This window comes from Colossoma macropomum, unplaced genomic scaffold (assembly GCF_904425465.1).
Source record: "Colossoma macropomum unplaced genomic scaffold, Colossoma_macropomum, whole genome shotgun sequence".
Classification (NCBI taxonomy): domain Eukaryota; kingdom Metazoa; phylum Chordata; class Actinopteri; order Characiformes; family Serrasalmidae; genus Colossoma; species Colossoma macropomum.
The window spans coordinates 21,788,515-21,816,392 of NW_023494798.1; the positions used below are offsets into that span (position 1 = coordinate 21,788,515).

General features: G+C 38.9%; 3 protein-coding genes across 5 annotated transcripts; 2 read left to right on the plus strand and 1 right to left on the minus strand.

The window, feature by feature from the left end:
• Nucleotides 1–389: 389 nt before the first annotated feature.
• terb1 (telomere repeat binding bouquet formation protein 1) lies at nt 390–17,425 on the minus strand. Its single transcript, XM_036584934.1, is given in 22 exon segments — nt 390–462; nt 1,332–1,489; nt 1,663–1,733; nt 4,122–4,163; nt 4,479–4,628; nt 4,818–4,913; nt 5,066–5,130; nt 5,385–5,521; nt 5,523–5,693; nt 5,848–6,092; nt 6,174–6,299; nt 7,486–7,611; nt 7,735–7,866; nt 7,950–8,102; nt 8,850–8,978; nt 9,192–9,289; nt 9,907–9,967; nt 10,235–10,363; nt 10,571–10,699; nt 10,804–10,914; nt 11,498–11,550; nt 17,383–17,425. Coding segments are annotated over 21 exon segments (2,412 nt in total). The 5' UTR covers nt 11,508–11,550; nt 17,383–17,425.
• pdp2 (putative pyruvate dehydrogenase phosphatase isoenzyme 2) lies at nt 12,402–14,952 on the plus strand. Its single transcript, XM_036584936.1, has 2 exons — nt 12,402–12,467; nt 13,116–14,952. The coding sequence occupies exon 2, from the start codon at nt 13,167–13,169 to the stop codon at nt 14,760–14,762; it is 1,596 nt and encodes a 531-aa protein (XP_036440829.1). The 5' UTR covers nt 12,402–12,467; nt 13,116–13,166; the 3' UTR covers nt 14,763–14,952.
• Nucleotides 17,426–17,534: 109 nt separating the features above from the next.
• si:dkey-30c15.10 (uncharacterized protein LOC559353 homolog) lies at nt 17,535–27,850 on the plus strand. 3 transcript variants are annotated; one of them, XM_036585622.1, is made up of 23 exons: nt 17,535–17,614; nt 18,016–18,101; nt 18,419–18,601; nt 19,635–19,721; nt 20,356–20,528; nt 20,696–20,788; nt 21,274–21,415; nt 21,560–22,020; nt 22,145–22,239; nt 22,469–22,598; nt 22,762–22,897; nt 22,978–23,142; nt 23,248–23,374; nt 23,706–23,754; nt 23,883–23,948; nt 24,031–24,063; nt 24,164–24,185; nt 24,272–24,381; nt 24,502–24,555; nt 24,863–24,949; nt 25,849–25,956; nt 26,095–26,231; nt 26,346–27,850. In XM_036585622.1, exons 2-23 carry the CDS (start codon nt 18,023–18,025, stop codon nt 26,509–26,511), a joined length of 2,703 nt encoding a protein of 900 aa, XP_036441515.1. In that variant the 5' UTR covers nt 17,535–17,614; nt 18,016–18,022; the 3' UTR covers nt 26,512–27,850. The 3 variants fall into 3 exon arrangements, with proteins under 3 accessions (XP_036441515.1, XP_036441517.1, XP_036441516.1); XM_036585623.1 differs by having other exon boundaries at nt 17,565–17,667; XM_036585624.1 differs by lacking the exon at nt 24,502–24,555.
• The last annotated feature ends 28 nt before the right edge of the window (nt 27,851–27,878 follow it).

Below are 27,878 nucleotides of genomic sequence, written 5' to 3' on the forward strand. Positions count from 1 at the left end.
CCTATGTGGACCACATAACCAGCAGTGGGGACTTGTTTTTGCTGCTGCACAGGGCCTTTTCTCACAATCATAGTCACAGAAATCTAAAGCCCTGTACTGGTTAGGCAAAATAATTTCCTGGCATAATTAAGTCAACTAGAAAAAACTTTAATTCAACCAAAGTTCAACAAATGATTCCTTTGAATTATAAGCACTACTGTGTTTAAATTAACATCTCACTTCTCTTTCCATATGAAGACAACCATCACCTATTTTAGTGAGCACTAACAAATAATTGTTTGTAAATATTCCATTCTACTTTTAACAGTAAAGAGTTACACACTGTGACACCTCTCCAACAGTCTGACGGCCAACTCAAGTGCTGAAACGGTGTAGACCATGTCGCCTGTTTAATGAACTCTTTGTTCAGCAGAATCCAGTGTGAGATGGTCTGGTGCCTGAGCTAAGCCCTGCTTTAGCTTTCTGCGAATGAGAGAGAGAGGGGGGGGGAGAGGGTTCAACAGAGAGGCAGCACACAGAAATATGATGGAATGGAAGAGATAATTATACATGTTCTCCTTTTTGACTGAGCTTTGGTGGACTTCAATAAAAACCACTGTTGCACCAATAATACTAATTGCTGACCTGTCAAATTAGTAGTTGGAAAGGATTACAGGGGTCTGATTCTATAAAGCAGTAAAGGCTTTCCACAGTACAACATAGCTGCAGACCATTTACTGTGTTTACAGCTATATATATATATATATATATATATATATATATATATATCACTCATGCTACTGTGTTCATGACTTATAGCTTTTTTATCTATGGGCAGTAATATGATCTAATATGTATTAGTGCATATGTGCGTGAAACTGCTTGCACACAATGATTTGACTGGAAAACTAAATCAGCCTCAGGTAAAGGTGTGTATGCTTCAGCACAGTGTGAAGACAAACTGGTTAGGATTTGTGCAAATCTCAACAATCAATTCATAGATGCAGATTCCACGAATGGGGTGCCATTTTTATCCCAATGATTTTACATTTACAAATATCTATGTAAAAGTTAAAGACATTTTAAACATAGGTAAAGGTTTCTTTACAACAAGCAGTAACTTAAAATATTAATAAAACCTATCTACAGCACTTCAAAAACAATATTTTTGTCTGTCCCAGCCAACTATCCCTACACTTTACCTTGAAATATAATCATTAAAATACTTCAAAAATCTTATTTAGAGAATTTAGAGAAAGTAAAAGATAAGCAATAAAATGACAGATTACTCTACAAGTGCACTGTTAGACTGCAGGTAATACTTTGAATATTTGATGCTCTCTGTGTCTTGCCTATATTTCTTGGCCAGATCTATGTTAGTGCGTCCATGCTGGAAGGGGTAGGCCCAAAGTATAGAGTTCCAGGAGTTACCAAAACGCCTTACACCCTCATTGAGGAAGGCCAGCTCATCTGCAGAGTAGTTCTTCCTTATCTTGTGACTGCCTGAGGACTGAAGGGTCAGGTAGTTACACGTAGAGTGCTGTGCAGAAAAAGAAAACATGATGAAATGAAAGCTAACTGTATGGCATGAATGATAAGTTAAGCCATTAATATATTTTCTTAGGCGTACCTCAACTCAACCACTAAAATAATAAAATTCATATAATGGTAATAAAATCTTACAGTCTTTTTGCCATGCCCAAGGCTCGTTTTATACTGAAGACTGGAAACATTTCTCTTTTCCATATTTGAGCCTAAGAAGGAAAGAACAAAAAGAGAGAGGTGGCGCAATGAAACTAAACAGAACTCTCATTTGCATTCAGCATTGTCCCTCCTCTTGATATGAATGCCAGCGAAGCATATGTGTTGTGTTACAGCCATATTTACGCAGAGCAGATGTGGCAATATCTTTAGAATAACAGACTGCAAACTGAGAAAATGTAGTCAACACACAGTAGCAATATATAGAATCCTGTCTTTATAGTACCCTGCCTAATATATTCTCTATGCCGCAATTTCCTATAGCAGAGCATTACACTCCATATGGAGAGCTTTTGTACAGTATAATAGAGCTGCCTGACCAACTCTAAGAAAAAAAATTAATTGTTTACTGTGTGCATATATATATATATATATATATATATATATATATATATATATACTATATATATATATATATATATATAAATTCACACACACACACATGTGAATTTGTGTCTGCACATAATGATTTGACTGGAAAAACCTAAAACAGCCCCAGATAAAGGCATGCATATTCTAGCAGAACCACACTGGATAACTGAAGCAAATCTCAATAATCAGTCCACAGATGAATATGGGATGCCATTAAATGAAACATTAAATATGTCAACTAAAAGACGTTTTAAACATATATCCATCTTTTAGATACATAACTTAAAACATTAATAAAACCTATTTACAGCACATAAAAAACAGTATTTGCCTGTCCCAGCTCAGTATACGTACACTTTACCCTGAAATCTAATCATTAAAATATCATTTAAAAATCTTTAGAAATTTTTGCATCAAAGCGTGAATCCATTTAACAGTAGATTATGAAGAATGTATTTTAGTTGTGTCCCTCACTATTCATTCAACCCTGTTAACTGAACACATTCACCTCTGTGAAATACCTGAAAGTAACATATTCAACGGCATTTTGCATTATCTAAATCACCCAAAAATAAGTACGTTTTCTCTTTCCTTTTTCTTTATGTTCAGTGATACTGTGATTAAAAATGACAAGATTACTCTGAAAGTTCAACCCTATTCCTCTAATTATTGACTAAAAGTAAATTATTCATTAAAAAAAAAAAAACAGTTCAAGTAAAAATCAGAAGAATATCCTTCAGGTCCTTGTGCCATTAGCATGGATGCCAGTTATCAGTCTTTGCTAATTCTTTGCTAATAAAAAAAGCCCTAGATCTTGTAAAAATTGATACATTGCTCGAAATTGGTTAAATGTTTTGAACTGTTAAATGTATGCTTTCTTAGACCGAACACGACAAAAAGCTAAAAAAAATAAGAATATTTTGATTTTAAGAGTTACGAGGGCCAAATGTTATCATGAAATTACCAAGAGATTCTTTATATTTTGCAGAAAATAAAGAGATGTGTTCACAAAGTGTGTATGAGAATATGAGTATGGGTCATGGCATGTCATGTCTGGTCATTTCCTGTGTCCTAATGAATGTGTGTCCATAGTAACTGCTCACTGAGCAGAGGTCAGATCCAACTGGGACACAGTTAATTTAACAAAACCTACACTTCCTTTCTCCCGTTTCTCAAAAACACACAATTTCCCTCCAATGTTCTTCCTTATCTCACCAGCAATTCAATGCATTACATCTTCCTTGTTTCCCCATAATTTACACTATAGATGCTTATTAATCACAAATGTGTTATATTCATTCTCTATCCCCCTTTACCCTCCCTTCCTGCCATTCCTAGACACAAATATCTGTCTGTCCATAGACGGATTTACATCACTGGTTACACTTGTTCAGCTACCAAGTGCCAACTGACAGGATAATTAAGGGCACACCAAAATACATTAACCTCTTCATATGAAAAAAGGAGAGTAGGATAGAATGACTTCGAACAAACCATAGACAACTCAATAAAGTGTAATGGTGGACTTCAAAGGATAAAAAGGAGTGGAGATAAGCTAGAGAACAATCATAACTGTGATAAATAACATCATATTACATCACAATTTGTGTTTCTGAGAATATCATGGATATTGTCAATACTGCATGTTTCACTACAAAGTGAGCATGATTATTCCCTTTATAATATACTATCATTTTGAGCATTTTATACTATGAATTAGCATTTTTATGCAGCCTTTTTCATCTGTTCCAATGTGTCAAACTTCTGAAAAACTAAACACTGCGATGCATACTGAGTATCATGAAGTCTTGAAATATCATAATGCTATATTTTTGCCATATTGCCCTAGCAATGGTGACATAAAGTAAAGTAAGGGACAGATGTTATATTTTTGCCATACTGCCCAAGCAATAGTGACAAAAAGTATAGTAAGGGACAGATACTTCAATTTTTTTTTTTATAGCAATTTATAAATAGAAATGACTAACTTCCAAAAAAACATCTCTTACCCTCTGCTTCACATGGCCTCTTCAGTGGGGTGAGATTTATGACTGGAAAGTGACAGAGTGAGAGGGAGAAGGAAATTTCAGGGAGAAAAGAAAACATGAGTGTGGGGGGAAATCTTTAGGCTGAACTGGACAAGAAAATAAGGAAATGGTTCAATCTTCAATCCAAAGGCTTAATTCCAATTTCCCTAAGTATCAACACTCATATTACTTCTTGCTAAACAATTCCCCTCCTTCATGGTCTCTTACATTTCATAGCGTCCCAATGGTTCGGCCTGTTTGTGTACCCCAATCTCATTTTCTTTTCCATGCTGCCATGTTTGGAGGTGCTCTCAAATGCACAAGCATCTCTGGCCCTGCCTGTGTGCATGGAATGCTCATGTTTCAGGCTTCTCTTGAAACGATCCTCCGCCTGCTGCAACACCTGGTGAAACTCGCAAAGACATCTGCAGCTATGCAGCATAGCACCAACAGAACGGCTGTTCACCTCATCCACTCCACTCATGCAACCTGAAACACAGAACCAGCAACAAAAAAGTTGCATTATACTGGGAGTAAAATGAGCATGGATAACTAACACAAGGAAGCAACAATGGGAACTTTAAGGATTTTGCATGAATTAGTTAATGAATAAATGTCTTTGTTTAGACATCGATTATCATTCTCTTGGAGGTAAAAGCATGCATTAACCCAACATACCTACGCAGCGTAGCTTGCTGGGTTTGGATACAACTGGAGTGATGAGGATCCTCTCAATCTCACTCTCCAATATCTCAGAGCACAGAGACAGCTCATCTAAGCAGAGAGCACAACATACAAGGCTACAGGGTGCAATGACAGGGAAATGATTTCATTACATAAGACAACTTTAAAGAGATTTATGCTTATGCTTTTTAGACCGTGTTCTCAGCACTGAGGACAGAGAAGCTTTAGACAGTGTTTTGTACCATCAGAGGGAGGCTGTCTCTGCTGGCGTCGCTTCATGGGAGCAGGATATCTGAAAATATCTGGGCTGAAACCCAACAAAAACACAACACAGAAAAAATGTCACTGTAGTGACAAGGCAAACCCTACCAACTGTGATGGAGAGTCACATAAGCTTGATATGTTCAAAGCTGTTTTTAACATATTTTGGAACTGAATTATTATATACTGTAGGTTGGTCTGTAAGTTACTGGACTGTAAGGACGGAACAAAATTATCTTGCATGGTAGCTGTGTTTTTACGACTGAGAAATGGATTTTTCAATGTTATGTCATATGTTACCGCTGCATGCCTCTGTCGCCTTCTGCTGGTGGCTTACTGCAAGTGGCTTTGTCTGGGTTTCCATTAGTCCAGTCAACAGTGTCTGTGCTTCGGCTGAGGTGTGCTTTCATTTTTACCATCCCTTCCCTTTCATCTCTATCCATTTTCTCCACATCTCTGTTTTCTCATCTCCTCTCTTCTCATTTGTGGCTCACTTTTTTCTGTTACCTCCCTCTTTTTCATATTCTCTCTGTCCTCTGGTTCCTCTCTCATTTGGGAAGGATTCAGTGACTTATCAAAGTCTCTAAAGATCTGTCTCCGAACATGAGGCTGCAAACACACATCTACCGTGAAATGCATATTTTTTTAACAGCCTGTCATATAACCACATCAGACTGTCAGCAGACCTCAATGTAAGACTGTTGCTCTAACTAGCATTTAAACTTGTCACACTAATTTACATTTTAAATATATAGATTATCACCATTGGCTCAAAGTTTTTCATTCTCTGGGTTGTGACTGGCTGAGCCTGAGGTTGTGTAGGGGTCATGTACATGTGCAGAATGTTCTCTCTGTCCAACTCCTCCTCATATACCCAGCTTTGACCTTTCACCTTTCGCACCACTGAGCCCTCCCACAATTCCTCTCTGCATTCCACAGGCCTTAACAAAACTGGCTGTGTGTGCCGAGGTGGGGAATTTTCCGTATCCTTTACCCACTGCTTTTCGTCTATCTGAGAAAAACAAACAAGTTCACCATTTTCTCTAACAATCACAGAAAACATAAAAGTTGTCAATGTCACAAGATCACATAGACAAACCAGCTGTCGTTTTTCTAGGCGCTGGATTCTCTGTAGTATTTCCTGGGCTGACTGCCAGTGTCTCTGCAAGTCACACTCCTCGCTCTGACCCGATACATCACCACCCAGTGCCTCTGCTAGAATACGGAAAGAAAAAGGGACAAAAAAGGGAGACAGAGAAAATAAATGTTTATTGAAAGCCCTGTTGTAATTACACCTAACACAAAGGTAAATCATCAATATGTTATTTGAAAGGACAGTTAAAAAGACACTCTAGCCAAACTGAAAAATTTAACTAGCGCTACACCTATTGCAAACATGCTTATTTGCATCTTACAGCAGAGCTGTAGAGTTTTCTAGAGTGACATTTTCTGGTTTGAAGACTAAGAAAGCTCCCTTCTGATGAAGTATGGAAGTAGAAAGAACTTTTGAATATCTACAACTGCTTTGGGAGGGAATTTTGAGGGTAGGCTGTTTTGAAATCATGAACTGTTCGTGCAAGTGAACATTTAAAGGTCAGAAGGTGTTTCCAAATGGACGATGTGTATTTTTTTCGGGGGGTTTGGGTTAGCAGATGAATGCACATTGCTAATGTTATTGCTAGGAAGCTAAATATCTTGTTCCAGCCACATGTTTGTGTTACTGCGTTTATGGATGTATACATTGCCTTTGATGCAGGCAGACAGTGTTCTGATGATGATAGTAGCAATTTTACAGACCCCAGCATTGGCTTTGCAGTGTAACCAGTCCTCCAATTATAAAAAGATCCTGAGCAAATGCTGCAGGAAAAACTAAAACTGACACTTATTATTATTTTGCAATAACCTTACCATCTGTGTATTGGCCTCTTGGAAACACCTACTGCAAATGACATTCCTGAGCATCTAATGAATTTATTATTTTTAGAATAACAGCTGATGAATGCTGACAGCTAATGTTATTGCTAGGAAGCTGAATATCTTCTTTCAGTTATGTAACTGTAGTAACTGCCTCAAATGATCATTACCACTGAGAGAATTCATCAGTTGAGAGGAGTGCACCAAGTTAAAAAGTACCTGGCAATCTATACCTAACCTTATACCTTCCCTTGAGTAATGCATACTGGGTATTGTAGTTAGAGAACACTGATGAACAAAAATTAAAACATGAAAAAATATAAATGTAAATCGCAACATAACGCTGCAAGACAGAATATCGAATCACATGACAAATAACACACTCAACTCAATTTTAGGCCAGAATACCCCCTAAAAGTTACTGATGACAACTTTGTATCTTATAATGATATGCATTACAAATCATAGGACAGGGTATGTAACTCACTTATCTTTTTACAGGTTTGTAGCACAAAAATAGCTGCTTTTCTGACTTCCTCATCATTCGCATCTGTCAGTAGAGAGATCATCAGAGGCAGTCCTCCACCAAGCATCAACTCTGACTGATGCTCCACTAGAGAGAGAGAGAGAGAGAGAGAGAGAGAGAGAGAGCCAGACGATTAAAATGTTAGTTTGCTCAATTTCTTTACAAAATTCAACAAATAAAACATGCACATATCAATTTATCCACACTCACCACATGCATCCGTACAGTGCCCAAGTGTCAACACCACAGCCAGCTGGTCTTGTGGACTAAGGTTTGGGCTGGAGAGCAAGAGGAGGAGGTCTGGTACCACCCGCAGCTCAGACAGAACAGGTGCTAAAGCCTCTGGGTAAGAGAATGAAAGACGCCCCTTGTATCACTGTGTTTACACTCATGTTTCACTGTGTTTGTGCATGTGTATATTTTACCATTGTCTGCGATGCAGGCAGACAGTGTTCTGGTGATCATAACAGCAATTTTACAGGCCACAGAACTGTCTTTGCACTGAGGCACCACACTTGCTAAAGTGCCAGTGAGCGTAACCAGTCCTCCAACCAATGCGAAATACTCCTGAACACATGCTGAAGGACAAACAAATACAGACATTTAGCATTATGTTGCAATAACCTCGCCATCTGTTTATCGGCCATTTGGAAGTACCTGCTGCCCTTTACATTATGTAAACATTTTCAATTACTTGGGGAAAAAATCCTGCTATGTTAATATACATTAAAGAGTTCATATCCTTATTCTTACATTTTTATTTTTTCCCTGATATCCACTCATAATGTTTCGTGAGGTTTTATGTATCTAAGACAGTTCATTTTCCCATGACCTTTTTTCAATCTCTCTTTACCCCTTAGAATTAAAAAAGCTGTTTTGGTTACTCTGTCTTAATGAGCTTTGTTCTGATTGGCTTTTCTGCATTTTGATTAATTCAAAAAAGCAATCCGAAAAAGCAAAACTTCTGTATGAATGGGCTAAAATGCTAAAGGCTGAACAGGTGGATATATGTGAAATCACAAAAACAGTGAACTTAGTTTTCATATATGGATTGTATGGACTGGGGAATGTTTTGAAAATGTAACAATGTTGACATACTACATTAAACTCTGATTTAAAAAAAAGTGAATTTTTATTCATTATATATCCTTCAAAGTTAAGAATGTTTATTTTTTTCTGCTCTTAAAATAACCATTGTAAACTTGTTGGATACAAGTTTTTTCTATGACAACGAAATACACTTGAAAAATCACATTCAATAGGTATAACTACAGCATGCACCTCTACTACATTGTTTCATGCTCAATTCAGGAATTTGTACTCACTGTTATTGGCCACAGCCATGCCAATGAAAGAGCAGATGGGTTGTGCCAACTCTGCCTTGGATACAGATACCTGCTGCAGCCATGTTTTTACTCGGGGAAACATGCACATGCATGCATTCTGGTTCTCCTCTGGTACAGAAATATAAAACAGGAAAATAAACGTGTGCCCAGTATGTTTGGTACCTTAACTCTGTTTCAATGATGTCAACTGTTTTACTGCAACTGGTTACAAATTTGATGAGAGGGCTTCAGTCTGAGTTAATGACCCTGCTTCTTATCCTACTGCACTGATTAGGTTCCATTACATCAGCAGTTCTGATGCATAACAGTGTGTGCATGTACCATTCTGAGGGTTGTTGACACAGCCACAAAGAGCACTGGACACTGAAGCCCACAGTGGGAGCATCTCATTAGGCCCATCAGAGACTGGAAAGCTATCCCTGACAACAGATACAGAGAACAGTCCTAAACATTCAGAACGCTAAACGTGTGTATTTATGAGTCCTTAATTTTACACAGACACCTCTGTATTATTTAATCAGCAAGCTGTCAGTGTTAGATATGCTTACAAATTAGTTTTGCCATGCCTCTACTTTTTGTCTTCCTCATGTCCTTTAAAATACAAGTATCTCAGACCTGGTCTCTTTATTTAAAGGGGAGCTCTAGCCAAAATGAAAAAGTAACTATTGCTGCATCTGTTGTAAACATGTCTACTTGCCTCCAACAATGGCACCACAACAGTTTTGAGAGTACGATTTTTGGTTTAAAGACTAGGAAACCCCTCTTCTAATGATGCAGGGGCATAGCCTCGGGGGTGGGAGGAACATAATTGCAGTACTGCAGTTATTATATAATATGACTAATTAGCACACGAAGTGTTAGTTTTGGGCCAGAATACCCCTTTGACAGTCATATTTTATTCTCAAATATGGATTCAAACCATACAGAATCTTTTAAGCCACCATGCAATTCTGATACTGTAACCTGAATCATTTTCAACAACTACGATTATGAATAAGAGCAAGAGACAGAGAAAAACACTGAAAAGTTAGTGTACCTGAATAATGTGAGTAGAATATCAATGCATCCAGACGCCTTTGCAAGGCCTTGCCCCCGTCCTAAAACACAAAAGTAAACTTAAAACAATCTATTTGGGTCTAGTAGGATATTGGAATTAATTAGAGAGAGAAGTCAGTGAGGATTAGAATCCTCAGAACTTTGGAATTATTGGAATGTCTGGTGTGCAAACTCTGAAGCAGCAGCGTACAAAACAAAGGCCATCTATGGATGATTAGCTCTCATTCTGTCTGATTACAAGACCAATGACTACTTGAAATGCTTAGTACCATGTGACTGGGTATGATGCAACTAGCAGCAAGTCTTACTGTTGTTGGAAACCAATACACAGAGCATATATACTGCCACCCTCTTCTGTGTGTGGGACACTCTGTGTTTCATGCACTCTGCCAAGTCACTGAATGTCTCCTCCCTACAGAGGGCCTGCTTACAGTTCTCTACAAAGAAAGAGGTAATCATCTTTCAGCCTTATGACTGCAGAGGTATTGGAGTTACAGTGGAGAGAAGTAAATTCAAAATTAAAACGTTTCTTCCATTAAAAATTGTAATCATAGTCTGTTATTCTGGACCATCATAAAAATAAAACCTTCCTATCTCTATAAAATGCAAACAGAAAGTTTGCAAAGACATTCACAGACACGCACCATTAAATTCAGCCAAGGACCCAAGTGTGAAAAGAGCTGTCTCTTTAACCTCAGGGTAATGGCTCGACCTGGAGAGGTTATAAATGAACCTCATGCCTCCTATTTCTTTGAAGAACTCTGTGTTGTGCTCTGTGGAATGAAAAAGAAACATACAACACTACATAAGACAGACACTTTGTGTCTCTGAATAAGTGATACATTCTGGCGATGTGTGAATATGATGTGAAACTGACCATTCTGTTGACAGATTGAAACTATAGTAAGTAGAGCTTGTTTCTGAGAGTCCGGACATTTCATCTGGTACTTCAGACACTCAAGTAATAAGTGGAGATCTGTTTTGATTGCTGGGAAAAAAAATGTTTATCACACATAATTCATCACACTGTACATCACTTTTATTGCCTATTATTGTACCCGCATTAATCCTGCCCATGTGATTTTTACTGAGAAAGCTTTGGCTACACCTGTGCAGATATATGATTTGGTAGAATAACTGTCAGACATTTTTTCCTTATAGAGATATCTCAGTCTTTAAAAAAAAACAAGTTGTCTGAACAATTTTTTTAAGTAGGCTAGTATTTAAAATTCATCCATCTGCACAAAAAGTTCAAACAGAATATCATATTAGTCATTCCAAGCATTTAAAGTATTCTTACCTAGCAAGATGGATTTCAATTTATTCAAATCTACTTTTGGTTAGTCTTAAAAAAGATTAACAAATGGTGCTTGTAAATTAAACGAAAAACCATAGTCAGGCACTTGGCATAATCTGTTTGGAACAACAGTCTTACATGATCTGATATGGCTGAGCATTAAGAGGGGCAAAAGAAAAGAAAAAAGTATTACTGCCTCGTAGAGGGGTATGTAACCTACATTATTAGTACCTGATACATGCAAAGTCTCTCTTTGACATCATGACTGACTTACCATGTAACATTTTTAACAGGGACTCTACGTATTTCCTTGTTCTGTGTCACCAACTGCAGAGATCAAGATCACAGTAACATTATTTGCTGACCCAAGTGTCATAAAAATTAAGACAAAACTAAACTTGATTTACCCTAAAGCTGGAAAGCTATTCTCTGTGAACAGCAGCAGCTAGCTAGCTAGCGTTAAGTAGCTAACAGATTCTGCACCAAAGGATAATTACTGACATACTAACGTTAACTTGCCTAGTAAGTTTACTTGTTATTTTGTTTGTTATCGCGAAATGCTTAACTAATATAATTTGTTACAGAAAACGAACAAAACAACAACTAAAATTACATTTATGCATGATTTCTCTGTCTAGCTGTTAGCTAACCTAGCTAGCTAGCTAGCGTAAGTTAACATCACGCGCTAGCTAGCCAGATAACTTAAAATTTAAAATAAACGAAAACAAAACTAACAGCAAATGATCAGTCACAGGAGTCTGGACTAATATCAACAAGACAAAAGGCGCTGCTACTATTTCGGTCAGATAAACGTGAGCCAACTATTCTAAAAACATTTTGGGCAAAATCTGCCATCGGAGTCACAGTCACAGATCGTGTTTAACAGCATTATTTGCTAGTGAAATATTCCCGCCGCCACTCTGGTTGCGTGACTTAAGGCATTTTCTTTGCGTTGAATATAAACTGCTCCGTAAAAGGATATCTTACAGAAAACAGTGTCTGTCTGGTCACTGAATATCACCTTAATGCATTACTGGTCCCTAAAACAACCTAACTAAATGTTGGCCATTTAGCTTGCAGGTTTTAATAAATTCACCTAAGGCCTCCAAAACTACACTTCCCGGCGTGCACTTTTGAGGACACGTCACTGACTACGCATGTCCGTTTGGACCATTAACCCGTAAACGAAATGTAGAGCGAGAGACGCTAGACCCGGGGCGGAAATCATTCATTGATTTTGACAGGTGTTCTGTGTTTTCCACTTGTTTGCTTGTTTTTCTGACCTGTTTTATTTAGAGAGCAAGCGATTTAGTCTACAGTAATACTATTCGATAGAGTTGAACACTGTATTTGTTGAGTTTTAAAGCTGCGGTTAAGTGTAGCAACTTTAGCTAGCTAGCTGGCGAACGTTTGCTGACTTGATAATCGTTAACCAGATAGGTTAGCTAACTTACAGAAGTAGTATATAGAAATCGGCAGCTTCATATTGGAATTTTTTATTACTAGTTTTCTAGGCCGCATCAAATCAAGGCTATGAAGATAACGAGTTCTGTGCAAGACGTGAATTGAGTTAATACAGTTTGCAGTAGGGATAGAAACACTGAAAGCATCACGTCACTAGGCTTAAATTATAACTACTACTAAGTTAGACGTTAACATCAGCTAACTTAGCTCTTGATTTCACAGGCTGAATTCCATGTAAACAAACCAGTATAGTATAATATTAATTCTCTTACTGACTAGTGTACAGAGACGATGCATAAGAAATGAATAAGACCTCTTTAATTGTAATTCTAATCAAAATGTCAGTAAACTCTAATTGTCCTGAAAGACTTGTTGTAAGAGAATGGTCATTAACGGTTTGTGCATGTTTCTTTGTGTATTTTTTCCAGGATTTCCAGATGAAGGAGCTCCAGACTTGCTTTCTGTAAATACAGGCAGTGATGTCTTCTAACATGTGCACAAGACTTTTGTGCCATGTTGGCAGTGGCAGACTGTCTGTCTGTTTCTCAGCTGGCTGGTATGCTCTTTCTTCCTTGTCCTGCCATTCTAAAGTCTTGCACTCCCAGGCCCGGGCCAGCTCCTCTCATGGTAGAAGGTCAGATGGTGACTCAAGCCAAGGCAGAGTGCAGGGACTGTCTACTCCTATACGAGAACTGGACTTCCAGTTGAGCAGGCTGCAGATTGATGGAGTACTGCGTGCTAATGAGCAATCTGTGCGTATTCCAGAGTTTGACAGGCGTGGTGGTCCAAGCCCTGTGCTGAAGTTTGAGAGTAATCAGCTTGCAGCCAATTCTCCATTAGAGGACAGGCGCAGCACTGCCACTTGCTTGCAAACTCGGGGCATATTATTTGGTGTGTTTGATGGTCATGGTGGTCATGCATGTGCTCAGGTTGTTAGTGAGCGGCTGCATTATTATATTGCTGTGGCGATGATGTCTGAGTCTGGCTTGGAAGACCTGGAAGCTGCAATGGAGACCCTACGCCCTGTGCCCCCGATCCTGCAGTGGTACAAACACCACAATGACTATAACTACCGCGAATCTGCTTCTCTGTATGTCAATCACTTGCGCGTTTACTGGCAGGAACTGCTTGCAAGTGAAGAACACGGTGATGGAATGAGCCCAAGTGAAGCCCTTAGTTATGCTTTTCAGCGCTTGGACACGGATCTCTCCTTGGAAGCTCAGGTTCCACTGGCGAGTGATCTTATGCGTAACACGGCTGTCCAGGCTGCTTTTGCAGGCTGCACAGCATGTGTTGCTCACGTGGGACCCGAGGGCATATATGTGGCGAATGCTGGAGACTGCCGGGCTGTGTTGGGGGTGCAAGAGAGTGATGGGAGTTGGAGTGCTCTGCCTCTTTCACAGGACCACAATGCTGCCAACACAGCTGAACTACAGCGGGTACGTTCACAGCACCCATCGAGTGAGCACCAAACGGTCATCGTAGATGATAGGCTGCTGGGGGTACTGATGCCATTGCGTGCATTTGGGGACGTTCGCTTTAAGTGGTGTCGTGAGCTGCAGCAGAGCGTGCTGGAGAGTGGAGGCTGTGACTTGGAGGCACTGAACCTCTATCAGTACGCTCCGCCGAACTACCTCACACCACCTTACCTAGAGGCCACACCAGAGGTCACCTATCATCGTCTCCGGCCACAGGACCGTTTTATGATCCTGGCGTCGGACGGTTTGTGGGATGAACTGGACAACGAGGAGGCAGTCAGGCTGGTGGCAGAACACTTGACAGGCATTCACCTGCAGGCACCGGTCTCTGCCAGCCAGCGGCAAATCAGTCTGGGACAGATGCACCAGTTGTTGCTACGCCGACGGGCACGTGCGACGCCGGCCCTTGACGTGAATGCAGCCACTCATCTGATTCGCCATGCTCTTAGCACCAATGAGTACGGAGAGATGGACCAGGAGAGGCTGGCAGCCATGCTCACACTGCCAGATGACCTGGCACGCATGTATCGAGATGATATTACAGTCACTGTTGTATATTTTAACTCCAGTCTAAACAAACCATCCCGGAATAATTAGTACATTTATGAAGTCCACTGATTAACATTAATCATGTCAGTTTATTTATAGAAGCTAATGTAACCTAAGTAGTGTTTATTAAAATATAAGTATATGTTTCCTGTTATGTCATTTACTGGTATGTTCAGTGTTTCTCTGTGATCTGTTGTGAGCGTTTAGGTTGCTGTTTTATCACACACACGCACGCACATACATACATATATATATATATATATATATATATATATATATATATATATATATATATATATATGAGTCATAATACATGCCATGGGTTTGTTTGAGCCAATTGTTCCTTTTCATACACATTCCTTATGTAAACTCTGACTGAAAGGGGTTGGATTTGCCCTGAACAACGGCTGTCACTTTAAAACCTTGTTTTTTTTCTGTCTCTCTTTATATATAGATACTTCCCTTATTGGACACAATATTATTGTGGTGATCTGATGAGTTGTTTAATTTGTTGTCTGTGATATTGAGACCTTCTCAAGCAACATTTCTAGAAGATGGAAGATGTATATTCTTACAGCATATGTGTTTAATTTGTGAGTGTTACATGGTCTATATAACCTTAAAGCAGGTCTTTCTGATTTTTTTTTTTCAGCAACCTAATTCTGTTTACTTTACTGGACTTTTTCCAAGAAGTTGTTTTCACTTTGCACTTTAGTGAAAGCTCACTGTATGATACTGTGTCCATGCAGCCAAAACAAAACGCTAATTATCAGTTGGTAATCTGATAGTGGTCATAGTTATTATCATCTTTATTGGTACAAGTCATATTTGATGCTGTGAACTTGTGACATTCTTTACAGTTTGCTAATAGTAGAATGGTATTATGTTGTTTATGAATTTGCACAACTCATAAGAGCTTCATTAAAGTTTTTTTAAGAAGTAAATCACTCATATAGCACTTAGAAGAAAATTCTTTATTTTCAGTGAAGGTATTTGTTGAGTTAATTTTTGAACTAATTTCAAGTGTGTCCATTCTTTTATATGCTATCTTTCTTTTTTTGTTTCCTTAACCCTCAACTGTTTTAAACCCATATACATATTCATGCAAGATTTGCCTTTCTGGTTATTAAAGAGTTTTTATTATCAAATATATATATATATTGTTGTTGTTGTTCTCTCTCTGTCATACATTTAAAACTAAATCAGCCACAAGGCTACTGAACTACATTTAGGTGTTTGAATAGTTCAGTCTTGCATGGCTTTGCTAGACTTTATTTTTTATTTTTATTTTTTATTTTACCTTTATTTAACCAGGGAAATCACATTGAGATTACAAATCTCTTACAAATGAGCCCTGGCCAGAAGGCTGCACACAAAACAATCAACAAAGGAACAACATGACCACAACCAACAGAATCAAATCAGGGACAAAACCTAATTAAAAACAAAAACAAACAGAATGATAGTTCTTTAACAATTATCTTAAATTCACTTAAGGAAATAAACAGCTCCAGTTTCAAATGTTTCTGCAGATCATTCTATGCAGATGGAGCACTGTAACTAAAAGCTGCCTTGCCACATTCAGACCGTACTATAGGAACATCCAACTGAATATAACTACTAGAACATAAATTGTATCGAGACTTGTTTGTTGATATGAATGCAGGCAAATATGAAGGAAGCTGACCAAATTATTGCTTCACAGACAAAAATTAACCAATGAATTTGTCTTCGCACTGAAAGTGAAGGCCATCCAACCATTTCATAAAGTTCACAGTGATGAGTTGAAAATCTAGCGCCTGTTATAAATCTTAATATTGAATAATAAATAGAATCCAGTGAGTGCAGTGTTGTCTTTGAAGAATACCTCTAAACAATATCACCATAATCTAAAATAGGAAAAAAGGTAACTTCAACTAGCTTTTTTCGTGCCTGTTGATTAAAGCAAAAACTGTTCCTAAAATAAAATCACAACTTCAACTTTATTTTAAGATGAAACTAATTCTATTCGTCTGCCCTGCAGTGTGTAAATTCGTGGCAAAGATAATCTCTGTATCAAGTTTTTAGAAAATAACATCTATTTTGTTTTTTGATCATTAAGAACAAGCCTTAGAGAGCTAAGATTGTGCTGAACAGTCACGCATACTTCCTGTAAATTTGAAAGAGCCTCTGCTGGTGATGAAGCAGAACAATAGATAATAGTATCATCTGCATAAAAATACATATCAGCGTTTAAACTTGATATCTGAATTCCTTATATTCATCTCGCACTGCCCTGAGGTGAGCAGTTACTAGTTACACTTACTCAGTTACATGTATTCAAGGAAACAGTTGATGGATTTGTAGCATTTAGTAAAGGAGTCTGCTTTTGAATTACATTATAGTCATTGACATTTTGTTGCTAATTCCTATTGGGGTTTATTTTATGAGGCTAACATTTGATGTTTTTCATTTTATTTTATATCATCACAGGTACATCAAAATGGTATAGTGGCACCTAACAAGCATTTTCTATGCTGAGAGGTGCTGGATGTTTTAAGCTTTACTGCAGTTCTATAAGTTTGTCATTACTTAGGTTTTTTAACTTTTATACTTCTGTACACCTTTCAAAAACCGTCAAAAGTAGCAATATTTTTCCTTGAACATGGGATTAGGTTACTCTACTCACCTCTGCCCTTTTACCTATTTTAAAGAGCCGCTGTGAACGATCGATCGTTATCAGTCACAGATGCAGTTTTGGCAACAGTATTATAATCTCAACAGGAGTCACCAGAGGGCCTTGTTAAGCCAGGGTGGCGTAGTACGCATGCGCCCAACGCGCTGAAATTCAAATGTTTGAAGCAGCTTCGCGGAAAACAGCCGTCTGTTAGCCTGTAAGCTATATCTGTGAAATCGCGGAGGTAAGCCAAAACAAGACGGAAATTCGCTAGTCTTCCAACAAGACATTAGTAAAGTAAACGAGTTTATTTCATAATTTTCCATGGTCATTTTCGTGTATGAAACTTGCCAGCTTAGCCATATTAGTTACGTTAACTACGCTAAAGTAAACATCCAACTGACAAACGACCGGACTGTCGATAGCTTGAATCATTTCGGTTTAATAGAAGCGCAGCAAGAGAAATCAAAAAGTAGGCGTTTGTATTACTTTGTATTAGTTTAAACGCAGTTTACAGAGTAAAGTTATTCTAGGGTCCAGCTAAATGTGTATAAAGTTAGCTACGAAAATACCACAGTTGTGGTTGAGCGCAGTAGCTTAGGTAGTTAAACCTAAATGTTGGCTAATGTTCTTCTGTGTTGCCAGTAAGAGAATGGACAACGACGGGCCGTCGGACAAAACCCAAAAGAGGCAGAGAGAACCCTTGGAGGAGAATGTGTTGGCCTCGAATGGTGTGTATATTTGTCGCCAAATATATTTCACACTGGTCTCTATTTTTGCTTTTCACTTACGTCATAGACTTGTGTAACTGTTAGAGTTAACAATGTCTTCCTTGTCTTCAAATGAAGCATGATCTTTAACCTATTGATTTTGTGACCTTTACTGAATAAACGTTTACTGTTATTAACGTTCATGAGAAACCTTTAGACTTCTTTTTGATTGAGATAAAAATGTGAGCCCTTTACCCCTGGTGTTTTCTTTTTTAAGATGCAAAATGGTAATATCATGAAAACTGTGGTAGGTGACAGTGTTGGTGTAAATTTTACAGAGCTTGAGAATGTGCTGAAGAGGAGGCGATTGGCTGCAGAAGGAGTTGAGAATCAGAACCCTGTGCAGCCACTGGCAGGTTCCCCAGCCAGATCTCGACGGCTTGAGTTAGAGGTGAAGCCAGATACACCGGCCATAGCATCCATTCGTCTCAGGGTGCAGCAGCTCACGCAGAGACGAGATGGTGAGTCAGGTCTGACCTCTGCTATACTTACTGAGTTTGTATTTTGATGATGTAAACCTCAGTTCCAAAGAAATTTGGACAGTATGTGAAATGCAAATTTAGTGGTTTGCAAAAAAGACTAGTATTTAAACAAAGACAATAAATATACAATGCATTGGGAACTAGTCAAGCAGTTTAAGACAATGTTCCTCAACAAGCATTTGCAAAGATTTTGGGTATTTCACCTTCTACAGTGCATAATACCATCAATAAAATCAGGAAATCCAGACAAATCTCTACACTAAAGGGCAAGGCTGAAAGCACAACTGCATACAACCTTTGATCCAATAGACGACACTGCATTAAACAAGTCTTGCTTCTGGGTTTGAGAATATTTTGATGAAGCATTGTCAATAAGTGGTGTTCGTTGCTGTACTATGCAGGGCGGAAGCTATATGTCAACAACGCCCAGAAACGCCTCGACCTCTCCGGGCTCAAACCTGTTTGAATTGGGCTGTGTTATAGTCTGATAAGTCAACCTTTCAGATTGTTTATGGAAATAATGGACATCATGTTCTCTAGGCCAAAGTAAAAAAGGACTGTCTGCATTGTTACTAGTGTGAAGTATAAAAGTGTTTTCTTGTATGGGGTTATAATATTGCTTATGGCATGGGTAACTTGCACATTTGTGAAGGCAACATTTAACACTGAAACATACACACACATCTTAGAGCAATATGCATGCTTTTGCTGAAGAGTTATAACGAAAGAAATTCTGTTTTCAGTTTGCAAATGATCATTAAGTGTTGTTAAACTGACGAGTAACTAGCACAGTGATAAACGTGCTTCTTTCCCAACTTAAACAGAAAAGTATTGCAGTTTCTAAATTAAAATACTAATATTGTGTTTTTGTACTGTTTTCAAGTTCATACATGAAACTGAGTTTACTATTCACTGCTTTCTTTTTCTTATAAGCATTTCACATACTGTCCCAAACTTCTTTGGAATTAAGGTTTGTAATTGTTAACCCAAAGGATTGCTTTTGTATAAACAGGTGTGGCTGCATTGGTTCAGCGCTGTATGTCAGACCCAGGGGCAGAGAGTCCCTCCAGCAGCTTACTTAGCGATGTCTGTCACATTGGTAAGTTTTCACACAGGTCTGCATCATCCTACATCTTTATTCTTACTTCACATAACTAGTGGTGAAGATGCCTAAGGGCTGAAAGATTAATTGTTTTTATATCGCAGTCACATGGGAAAATTTAACTTAACATGGAGACATTGCAAACTGCTTCTAGGTGAATTAGACCATTCAGAAGAAACAATACAGCTATGTTCTGTATATGTGACATCACAGCCATCAAACTACCTGGTAGTCTGATGCACTTCATGAAGCGTTCAAGCTTCATGCCAGAAAAAGTGGATATTCTGGTCTTGGCCAAAAAACATGTCTGGAAGTTAATTTATAGAAAATAATTGCATTTAAATTGCAATCACAATATTGGTGAGGAAAAATGAGATTTTCCTCAAATCGTTCAGCCCTACGCTGTACCAGCCTTCAGTCTTAGTTGTGCTGAAACTGTCCTTTGAAACCCAATTACTTGCTTCCACTATATCTAATTTGAATTAGGATGCTGAAGCAGTACAGATAGATATTTTTTAGATATTTACAGAGAAGATGTACCTACACATGCTTTTTGCAGAGAGGTCTGACAAGATAAACAATGGTTAAATGGTCTCTATATTTTTGACCTGTGTGTGTGTCTGTGTTTAAGGTGAGGGTGAGTTTACCTCTCGGTTGGAACGCTTTAAGACTCCCACCCCAGACAGCAGTCCAGTCCCCTCCACGCCTTGCGCGCGCCAACTTTCCAGCTTTGTGCACAATATGCAGCAGCAGCTTAATACCACAGTGACCCCCAGCACTAAGGAGGCAACCCGTATCCGTCAGGTAGGGTTTGTGTTCTACACCACCAAAATGATCTGTATTTATTGTCTGAAACTGTTAATGGAGTTGAATAAAACTTAACAGTAATCACATGCCCTAATAAGCACTTATTGCTCCATTGCTAAGGCTGCCTCTGGCCTGGCTGACGTGTATGTGTGTGATCTGTTCAGGCTAGAGAGGATGAACTGAAGTTGCTGAGAGTTCAGCCCCTCACAGAGAACATGTGGCTCAAAAGGAGCTTGTCTGACTCTTCTCTTGCCGAGGTAAGTTTTTTTTTTTTAAACTAGGAGATCTATGCGGAGATTTTGATCAATATGCATCTGCTAAACTAAAAACTAAAAGCTGTTTCCTCATTCTGTTGATGTGTAACTTGTGTAATGTGGCTAGATCATGTCAGTTTGAATTATGCACATTTTGCCAGAGGGCTACTTCCCCAACCAGCTCTACTTGTGTTTGCAAGAGGACAAGAAAAATCCCTTGGCCTTCATTGCAATTTGGGAAAGTGAGCATATATCTGAGATTACAAATACGCACTGGGTGTTTTGGTTCCTCTTCTTTTTCTTTTCTGAGTAAGGTTCACATGTTTAACTGCCTTTCTGTAACCAGTGACTTTAGGGGTCGGTGTCGCAACAGTGTATTATTTGCCATCTTTCATATCGTGTGTGTGTGTGTGTGTTAGTTAGTGAAAGAAAGAGATGTGAAAGAGTGCGAGTGAGAGAGTATAAACCTTTTCTTATTTACTTTCTAGGATGACTCAAACATTGACTCGAAGGAGGCTGAATGCAGCACAAGCTTCAGTGGTGTAAATGAAGTGATAGGAGACAGCCTCAGTGACACATCTGCCTTAGCTGGAGACCTACAGTCCCGTTGCAAAGAGTTTTGTCTTTCAGGTAAACCCACTGGCAGTCTGTACACCAGCTGTTTTTGTCACCTGAAGCAGGCTAATAACAAAAAGGAGCAACAAGCCTTGCAGAACAGTTGTAACTGGTCATAAGAGTTCTTCAAACACTGACTTTTTATTCTGTGTGTTTTAGAATCTATGATGCACCCTAATGAAGAAATAAGCACGTCTGCATTAATAGACAAGATGTTTGAAGATGTCTTGCAAGCTGCTGACAAAGAAGAAGAAGGGGAGAAAGGGACGGAGACAGTGAATGAGGAAAGTCTTTCCAAGCCCAAAAAAAGAGAGAATGCTGACATGGAGGTAGCTGAAACTGAGCAGAAAGAGAAATCTTCTAGTTTTCTATTTTCTTGTTTTGGGGAGGATGGCATGAGCAAAGAATCAGCTCATCGCTGTGCTGAATGGGAAGAGGAGGACGGTGTAAATTCTACTGAAGGACAGGAAATTGATGAAGAGAATGTCTGCAGTAAGAGAGAGGAGGAAATTAAGGAAGAAAGTACTCCAATGTCTAATGAGGAGGACTTCCTAACTCTCCCACCTACATGTGTCCTCTCTCCTCTCAGCAAATCGGTGGAGGCTGTTGTTACACCATTGGTAAGACTATGTGACTGGCAGAGTTCATGTCCCACCAGCACATAATTAGTAAAAATTGTAAATTTACCTATATAATGTCATCCCTTATCTGTTATTTCTGACCAAGATGTTTCTTGAAATGTAGAGGCTTGTAGCCACTGTGCCTACACACACAGTGCAGTGTCCCTCTCCAGAGGAGGTAACCACACCTTCTTCTGACAGTGCTCCACCTCTTTACAGGTAAGACCCTCCTGACCCACCCAGGAATACTAGAGCTATCTGCTGGATCAGATGTGATCTCCAGTGGCCTGTGATTACTTTTTTATTGAGTTCTAACTGTTTGCTAAGCCTTTTGGTTAGTTTAACATTGACATCTTGGAGTGGTGGTTTGAGTATTCTGACATTTGACTATTGCCAGCTGATGATTCATTGGATTGTGGTTAATTACAGTCATGTTCATTGTCCACAGCATTGATGCTTACCGCTCTCAGAGAAAGAACAGTCATCTAGCCTCTCAGTGTGTAACTCCTGGGATACAGAAACAGGCTCCTTTGAAGTCTTATATCAAGCCAACTATCAATACTAAGGAGACTATCAAGGTTTGTCACTATGATTACTAAAATAATGCCTGGCTTGTTCTTGTATAACTATAATGATGGTATTCAGAAGAAAAAAGAAAATGCATAGGTGACTGTAAAACTAGAGATGTGTAGTTTTTGAAAGATACTTTTCACTAAATGTCTGTTTTGTGTTGCTGCACAGGCACTGAGTGAAGAGGCTGCCAAACTGCAGACTGTTATTAACCAAACTCTGCAGGCTCTGAGCTGTTGCAGTGATGAAGAACATGGCAAAGGATCCCTGCAAGAGGCAGAAGCTGAAAAACTCCTGCTTGTTTCCAGTGAGTACAGCCTATATTCTATCAGTACAAAACAAATACGGAGGTTTAATGTGCTATTAGTAGATGTTACTGTGATTCAGGTGAGAAGCATGCTGCCCTGCTGGCGGAGATCAGCAGACTGAGAGAGGGAGCGGGAGCAGAGTTGGACTCCAGCACGGTCTCTCTGCAGCCCTGCAGGGGAACTGTCAGCATCAGCAGTGTCCAACTGCCCCTCAAAGTGGAGTTTGTGTGCTCTGCCCGCACAGGTGAGCTTAGTCCATGAGTTCATTGCACTATTCTGGTAGTCTTACAACTATAAGACAGTCTCCCTGTGTATCATCATTATACCTAACATCTGTGTCTCCTTGCAGGTCGTCCTACTCACTACTTTTTCATCCTGATCCGTTATGGTCCATGTAACATTGTGGCCACCCCATTGGCTACAGCTGCTGATGCCGAGAATGGAGACACTATCACCTTTCCCACCTCCATCACCTTGTGAGTACATTCAGTTTTGTTAAAATCTTCTTGTTTTTTAAATTAAAAAGGAAAGGAGAGTAATTAAAAGAAGACATTTCAGGAGAATTTTGGAAGTTCAAGGTGATGTTAACTGTTTAACTCACTCAGTACTGTGGAATTTAGCATTAAAGCCTTGGTATATATTATCTTATACCTGTATTGCCCAGGCTCTTTTCATTGACATGTTATCTGTCTGGCATTATATCAGTTGCACAGTAATATCTACACCATTTTTTGTGAAGAAGAAAGCAGAATTCTAATTTACAAAAATTTTTGATATCCTGTTTGCTGTGTGTAAATTCTGCTGTAGACAGGACATACGCTCCAATTTTGAGATTGATATAGAAGTTTACAGCCTGGTAAGCAAAGTTTTAATGTGCATGCCTTTTATTCCTGAAAATGCAATAGTTTTTTTTTTTTAAAACCAGATCTGTTTGTGAAAGCAGAAAGTTCATTTTTTTCTGTCTTTTACCTGTATGTTTTCTAGTCCAGTAATGCAGGTCATACCTGTGCTGCTAATCTGCAGCAGCTCCGCAGCTCTACTAAATCACGAGTAAGTATACATTCACATTGCTAACATAAAGTATGTTGTATGTGGTAGTCATCACCTTTTTTTGTCTCTTTTTCCTGTGTAGGTAACACCAAGGAAGCTACTCAGCAGCATTACGGTATTCTTTTCATTAATTTAAAATGATTATTAATTATTTACTAATTACTAGTTATTAGGTTTGGGTAACTCATCAGCATTTTACTTTTTTCTTCCTGTAGAAATCCAACCCAGGTTTGACCTGTAAGTCCTTTTATTCCCTCTTGTTGAGCCTGATTATGATCCTGTAGGTAGTAGGGTTTTTTATGTCATGCTGCTCTTCACCACAGCTGGAGCGCTGCCTGTTCTTGGCTCTCGTCGGACCAGTAACTTCAGTTTAGTGGGCTCTCACAAAATCACCCTGGCCTCCCTTGGACAGAGCAAGTTCACACTAGATAAGGTGCGGTGTCTTTTAAAAATGTTGCTATTCAGGTTTATACTGGGTGTGTTGCACTGTGGTGGGGTCTCTGGTGTTGTAACTGTGCCTGTTCTTTCCTTGTCTGTCTTTCTCTTTTCTCAGATGAAGTTTGAGGGCAAAATCAGGCGACTCCTTGGAGATGAGTTTCAGGAAAAGGTTTCACCCTGCTTCTCTTCCACCTTCCTTTCTTTTCTGCATGGTGATTGGTGTTTGTCAACAAATGTGTCTTGAGTTCTTGCATACATATTTTTATTGGTGACCTTTTTTTATTCATGGCCTGTAGAATAGGCAAGTACATGAGTGTATCTTTAACTTAAAGCAAACATTTGAATACAGATGTTGAATGCAAACGTTTTTGTTAAATTAATCTGTCTGTAGACTGAGATTTTTTATTTTTTTTTTACCCACATGTTCATCTTTGTGGTGACACCTTTTCTAATCACTCTCTTTAATTGTGTTTTAGGTGCCCTTTCTGTCTCCTCTGGAGGGTCACATCTACCTGAGACTGCACAGTGAGAGCCACTCCAATGTACAACACCAAGGCTTTCTGGTGTGTGTTTTTTTTAGAGAGGCAGCATTCAGCAGCAGTCTTTCGATAAAGTTCTTATGTACTGCATAGTTGTCACTACTCTAAACAATTTGCCGAACATTAAATGTTTTTCCCAGAAAGTCTTTCATGCATACAATGGCCTGCATTCATCAAAGTTGTGTAGAAATGAGCGGAGATTTGACCACCCTGTGTGCCGTAGAAACTACTGTGTCTGATTCAGGAAACTGAATTGCAAAATTGAACTACAATGACAAACAAGTGGTGATTTGAGCAGAATTGATGAATTAGTTTCAGTGCATGAAAATGACTGCACACAAGTACCTTAACTACATATAATTTGGAACAGACATGTCCCAATTTGCTTATGATTATATATATATATGTGTGTGTGTGTGTGTGTGTGTGTGTGTGTGTGTGTGTGTGTGTGTGTGTGTGTGTGTGTGTGTGTGTATTTTTAGGGAGATAATTATTCACTGTATCAGTAGTATAGCCAAAGTCTTTAAATGGAGCAGCATGTGTTTTTTAGTGTGAGTGTAAAAATAAATAATACATCCAGTTTAGTACAAGGATAGCTGTGTGCAAACTTAAAAGTATTATCACTGTTATTATCTGTTTCTGTTGTTATTGCTGATATTATTGATGTTGATGACAATTTTATTTAACTGCAAATAAGGAAATTTTCTGGTTGTAAAAATACTACGCTTATATTTACCCACACTTCTACCAGATGTAAATTTGATCATACAGATACACCAAAGATAAACTGGGTAAATAACAAAACTGTTGGTAAAATTTGCATGCACTCATTTTACAATTAGATTTGGCCATACACTACTTTGCTGAGTAAGGGTCAATATGTTTATTGCTCCTCACGTGTGCTGCACACTCTTGTCACACAGACCATGTTTGAGGATGTCAGTGGGTTTGGAGCATGGCAGCGCCTCTTCTTTAAGCTAGAAGGAGGATTCTTCTTCTATTGGAACCATCCCAATGAGATGGCCGACAAGGTGGGGGAACAGCTTTTGTAACCCACAGTCATGTTCAACACGGTCCTTGCACCCAGATTATCCTTCTGTGTGAAATGTGTACATCTAGTGTTATTTCTTGTCTCTTTTTGTTCCTTATATTTTTCATTGTCCTCTCAGCCAGCAGAGGGTAGCATATCTCTGTGTGGCTTTGACTGTGTGAGACCCGTAGAGAGAGACTCCTGTGCACGGCCTCATACCTTTGAACTGGTGAACTCTAGGACCCTGCAACAAGACAACAGCCACATTTTGACCAAGTAAGATGGTTTGGGGACTCCTGCACACTTGATTGTCTCTCAGGCCAATTAAGGCATTGATTGGTCTGTTACTGTGTTTGAATTTGGTCCTTATTGATGTATTTTCCTGTGAAGGAGCTGGTTCTCAGCAGACACTCGGGAGGAGCGTGTTGACTGGATAGAGAAACTTAGCCAGGTGCTGTTGGATCTTCACACGTGGTGTCGACAACCTAGTGCCAGTGAGACTGATCCAGCTAACACCTCCTCTAACACTGCGGCATCTCGTGAGAGCATCCTGTAACATGTTATTGTTACATTCCCTGAAAACTAAAATCTCTAAAGAAATCTGAAGGTATTTTCTGCTTTTACACTACATGAAGGGCAGAAAAGCATGGTCTACTAGACATCAGAGGGTAAACCAAGCACTGTAGGCCAAGAGCTGGCGGGCAATGTTAGGTGTGTAAATAGATACGCTTTTTAAATCTCAGAAGGTGTAAGAATGACATTCTTTTCCAGTGTAATTATAAACATGGAGGAAGTACCATTGATTATACAGATAAAATACAACCTGCTTTATGTGAATCCCAGGGAATTCTAAGTGCCTCTGTCATTGATTTATGTGCTGCCCTGTTTGAGCACCGCTGATTTTGATTGCCAAGTCTCAGTGGAGGATTTTCTCAGGCTGATGTAAAGCGAAAGCGATCATTTGCAGCCAGATAAGTTAACTGTTTTTTATGTCAACAGAATATTTGTTGAATAGGTTAATGCTACTATGGATCTTTTTCAACTCTAGAAGGACACTACAAATGTCATAGGTGTTTTTGCCTCCCCACCCCCCACCCAACAACCACCCCACCCCCCCACCCAACAACCACCCCACCCCCCCCAAGCACTTCTTAATGGATGGCCTTAAGATACAGACCATCAAGGGAGCATCAGTTTTATTTGCATTTTTTTGTGCTTAATCTGTCCTAAACGTTATTATAAGAGTAGCATTTATCATTTTATTGTCCTTTACAGTGAGTGACATCTGATTGTGAATGGGTTTGATCAGTGGTTAGATTATATATCAAGGATTTGTTTGGGAGTTCTGTCATATGCCTTGTATTCTGTCAATTGTAGCATATTGGGAGTAAATCTAGAACCTTTTAAGGTTTTCTGTAACATACTGAAGCATGTTTCGGTGTATGGTGAAGTAGTTGTATCGAAGACATCAAACTGTAGATTACACGTCTGCTACACTGAGCATTCTGCAGGCTAGGGTGGAGTGGCATATGTGCTTGACACTGAGGATGTGTTCTGTCTTGTACGCTATATTACAGAGATTTAAAACAAATAACTAAAATTGTGGTTTACTGCTTGTCTTTGTTGGTGACAGCTGTATTTCTGGATTGGTCTAACTCTCTTGACTGGATTAGACCCTCAGGTTGGATACTGCAATGATTAATGAAACAAACTGCATAAAACATCTTGTTGAACAGATTATTATCTATGTATTGTGTTTCTTGTCTGTATGTATTCTTCAAGGTCTTTTCATATTCTGTCTGTATGTTATTCTTCCTTTGTTAACCATCTCTATGCAATACAGTATTCATACGGTATGGGTACTACAGAATAAATATGGTTATGATGACCTAGAAGTATGGCCTGTTTCTTTTTTTTATTTTT

Bases quoted from the DNA above. Each gene is read 5' to 3' on its own strand.
- pdp2 (XM_036584936.1), top strand. From the start codon at position 13,167: ATGTCTTCTAACATGTGCACAAGACTTTTGTGCCATGTTGGCAGTGGC.
- si:dkey-30c15.10 (XM_036585622.1), top strand. From the start codon at position 18,023: ATGGACAACGACGGGCCGTCGGACAAAACCCAAAAGAGGCAGAGAGAA. The intron at 22,240-22,468 runs GTAAGACCCTCC...CATTGTCCACAG, and splicing joins AGTGCTCCACCTCTTTACAG to CATTGATGCTTACCGCTCTC. The intron at 24,186-24,271 runs GTAAGTCCTTTT...TCTTCACCACAG, and splicing joins ATCCAACCCAGGTTTGACCT to CTGGAGCGCTGCCTGTTCTT.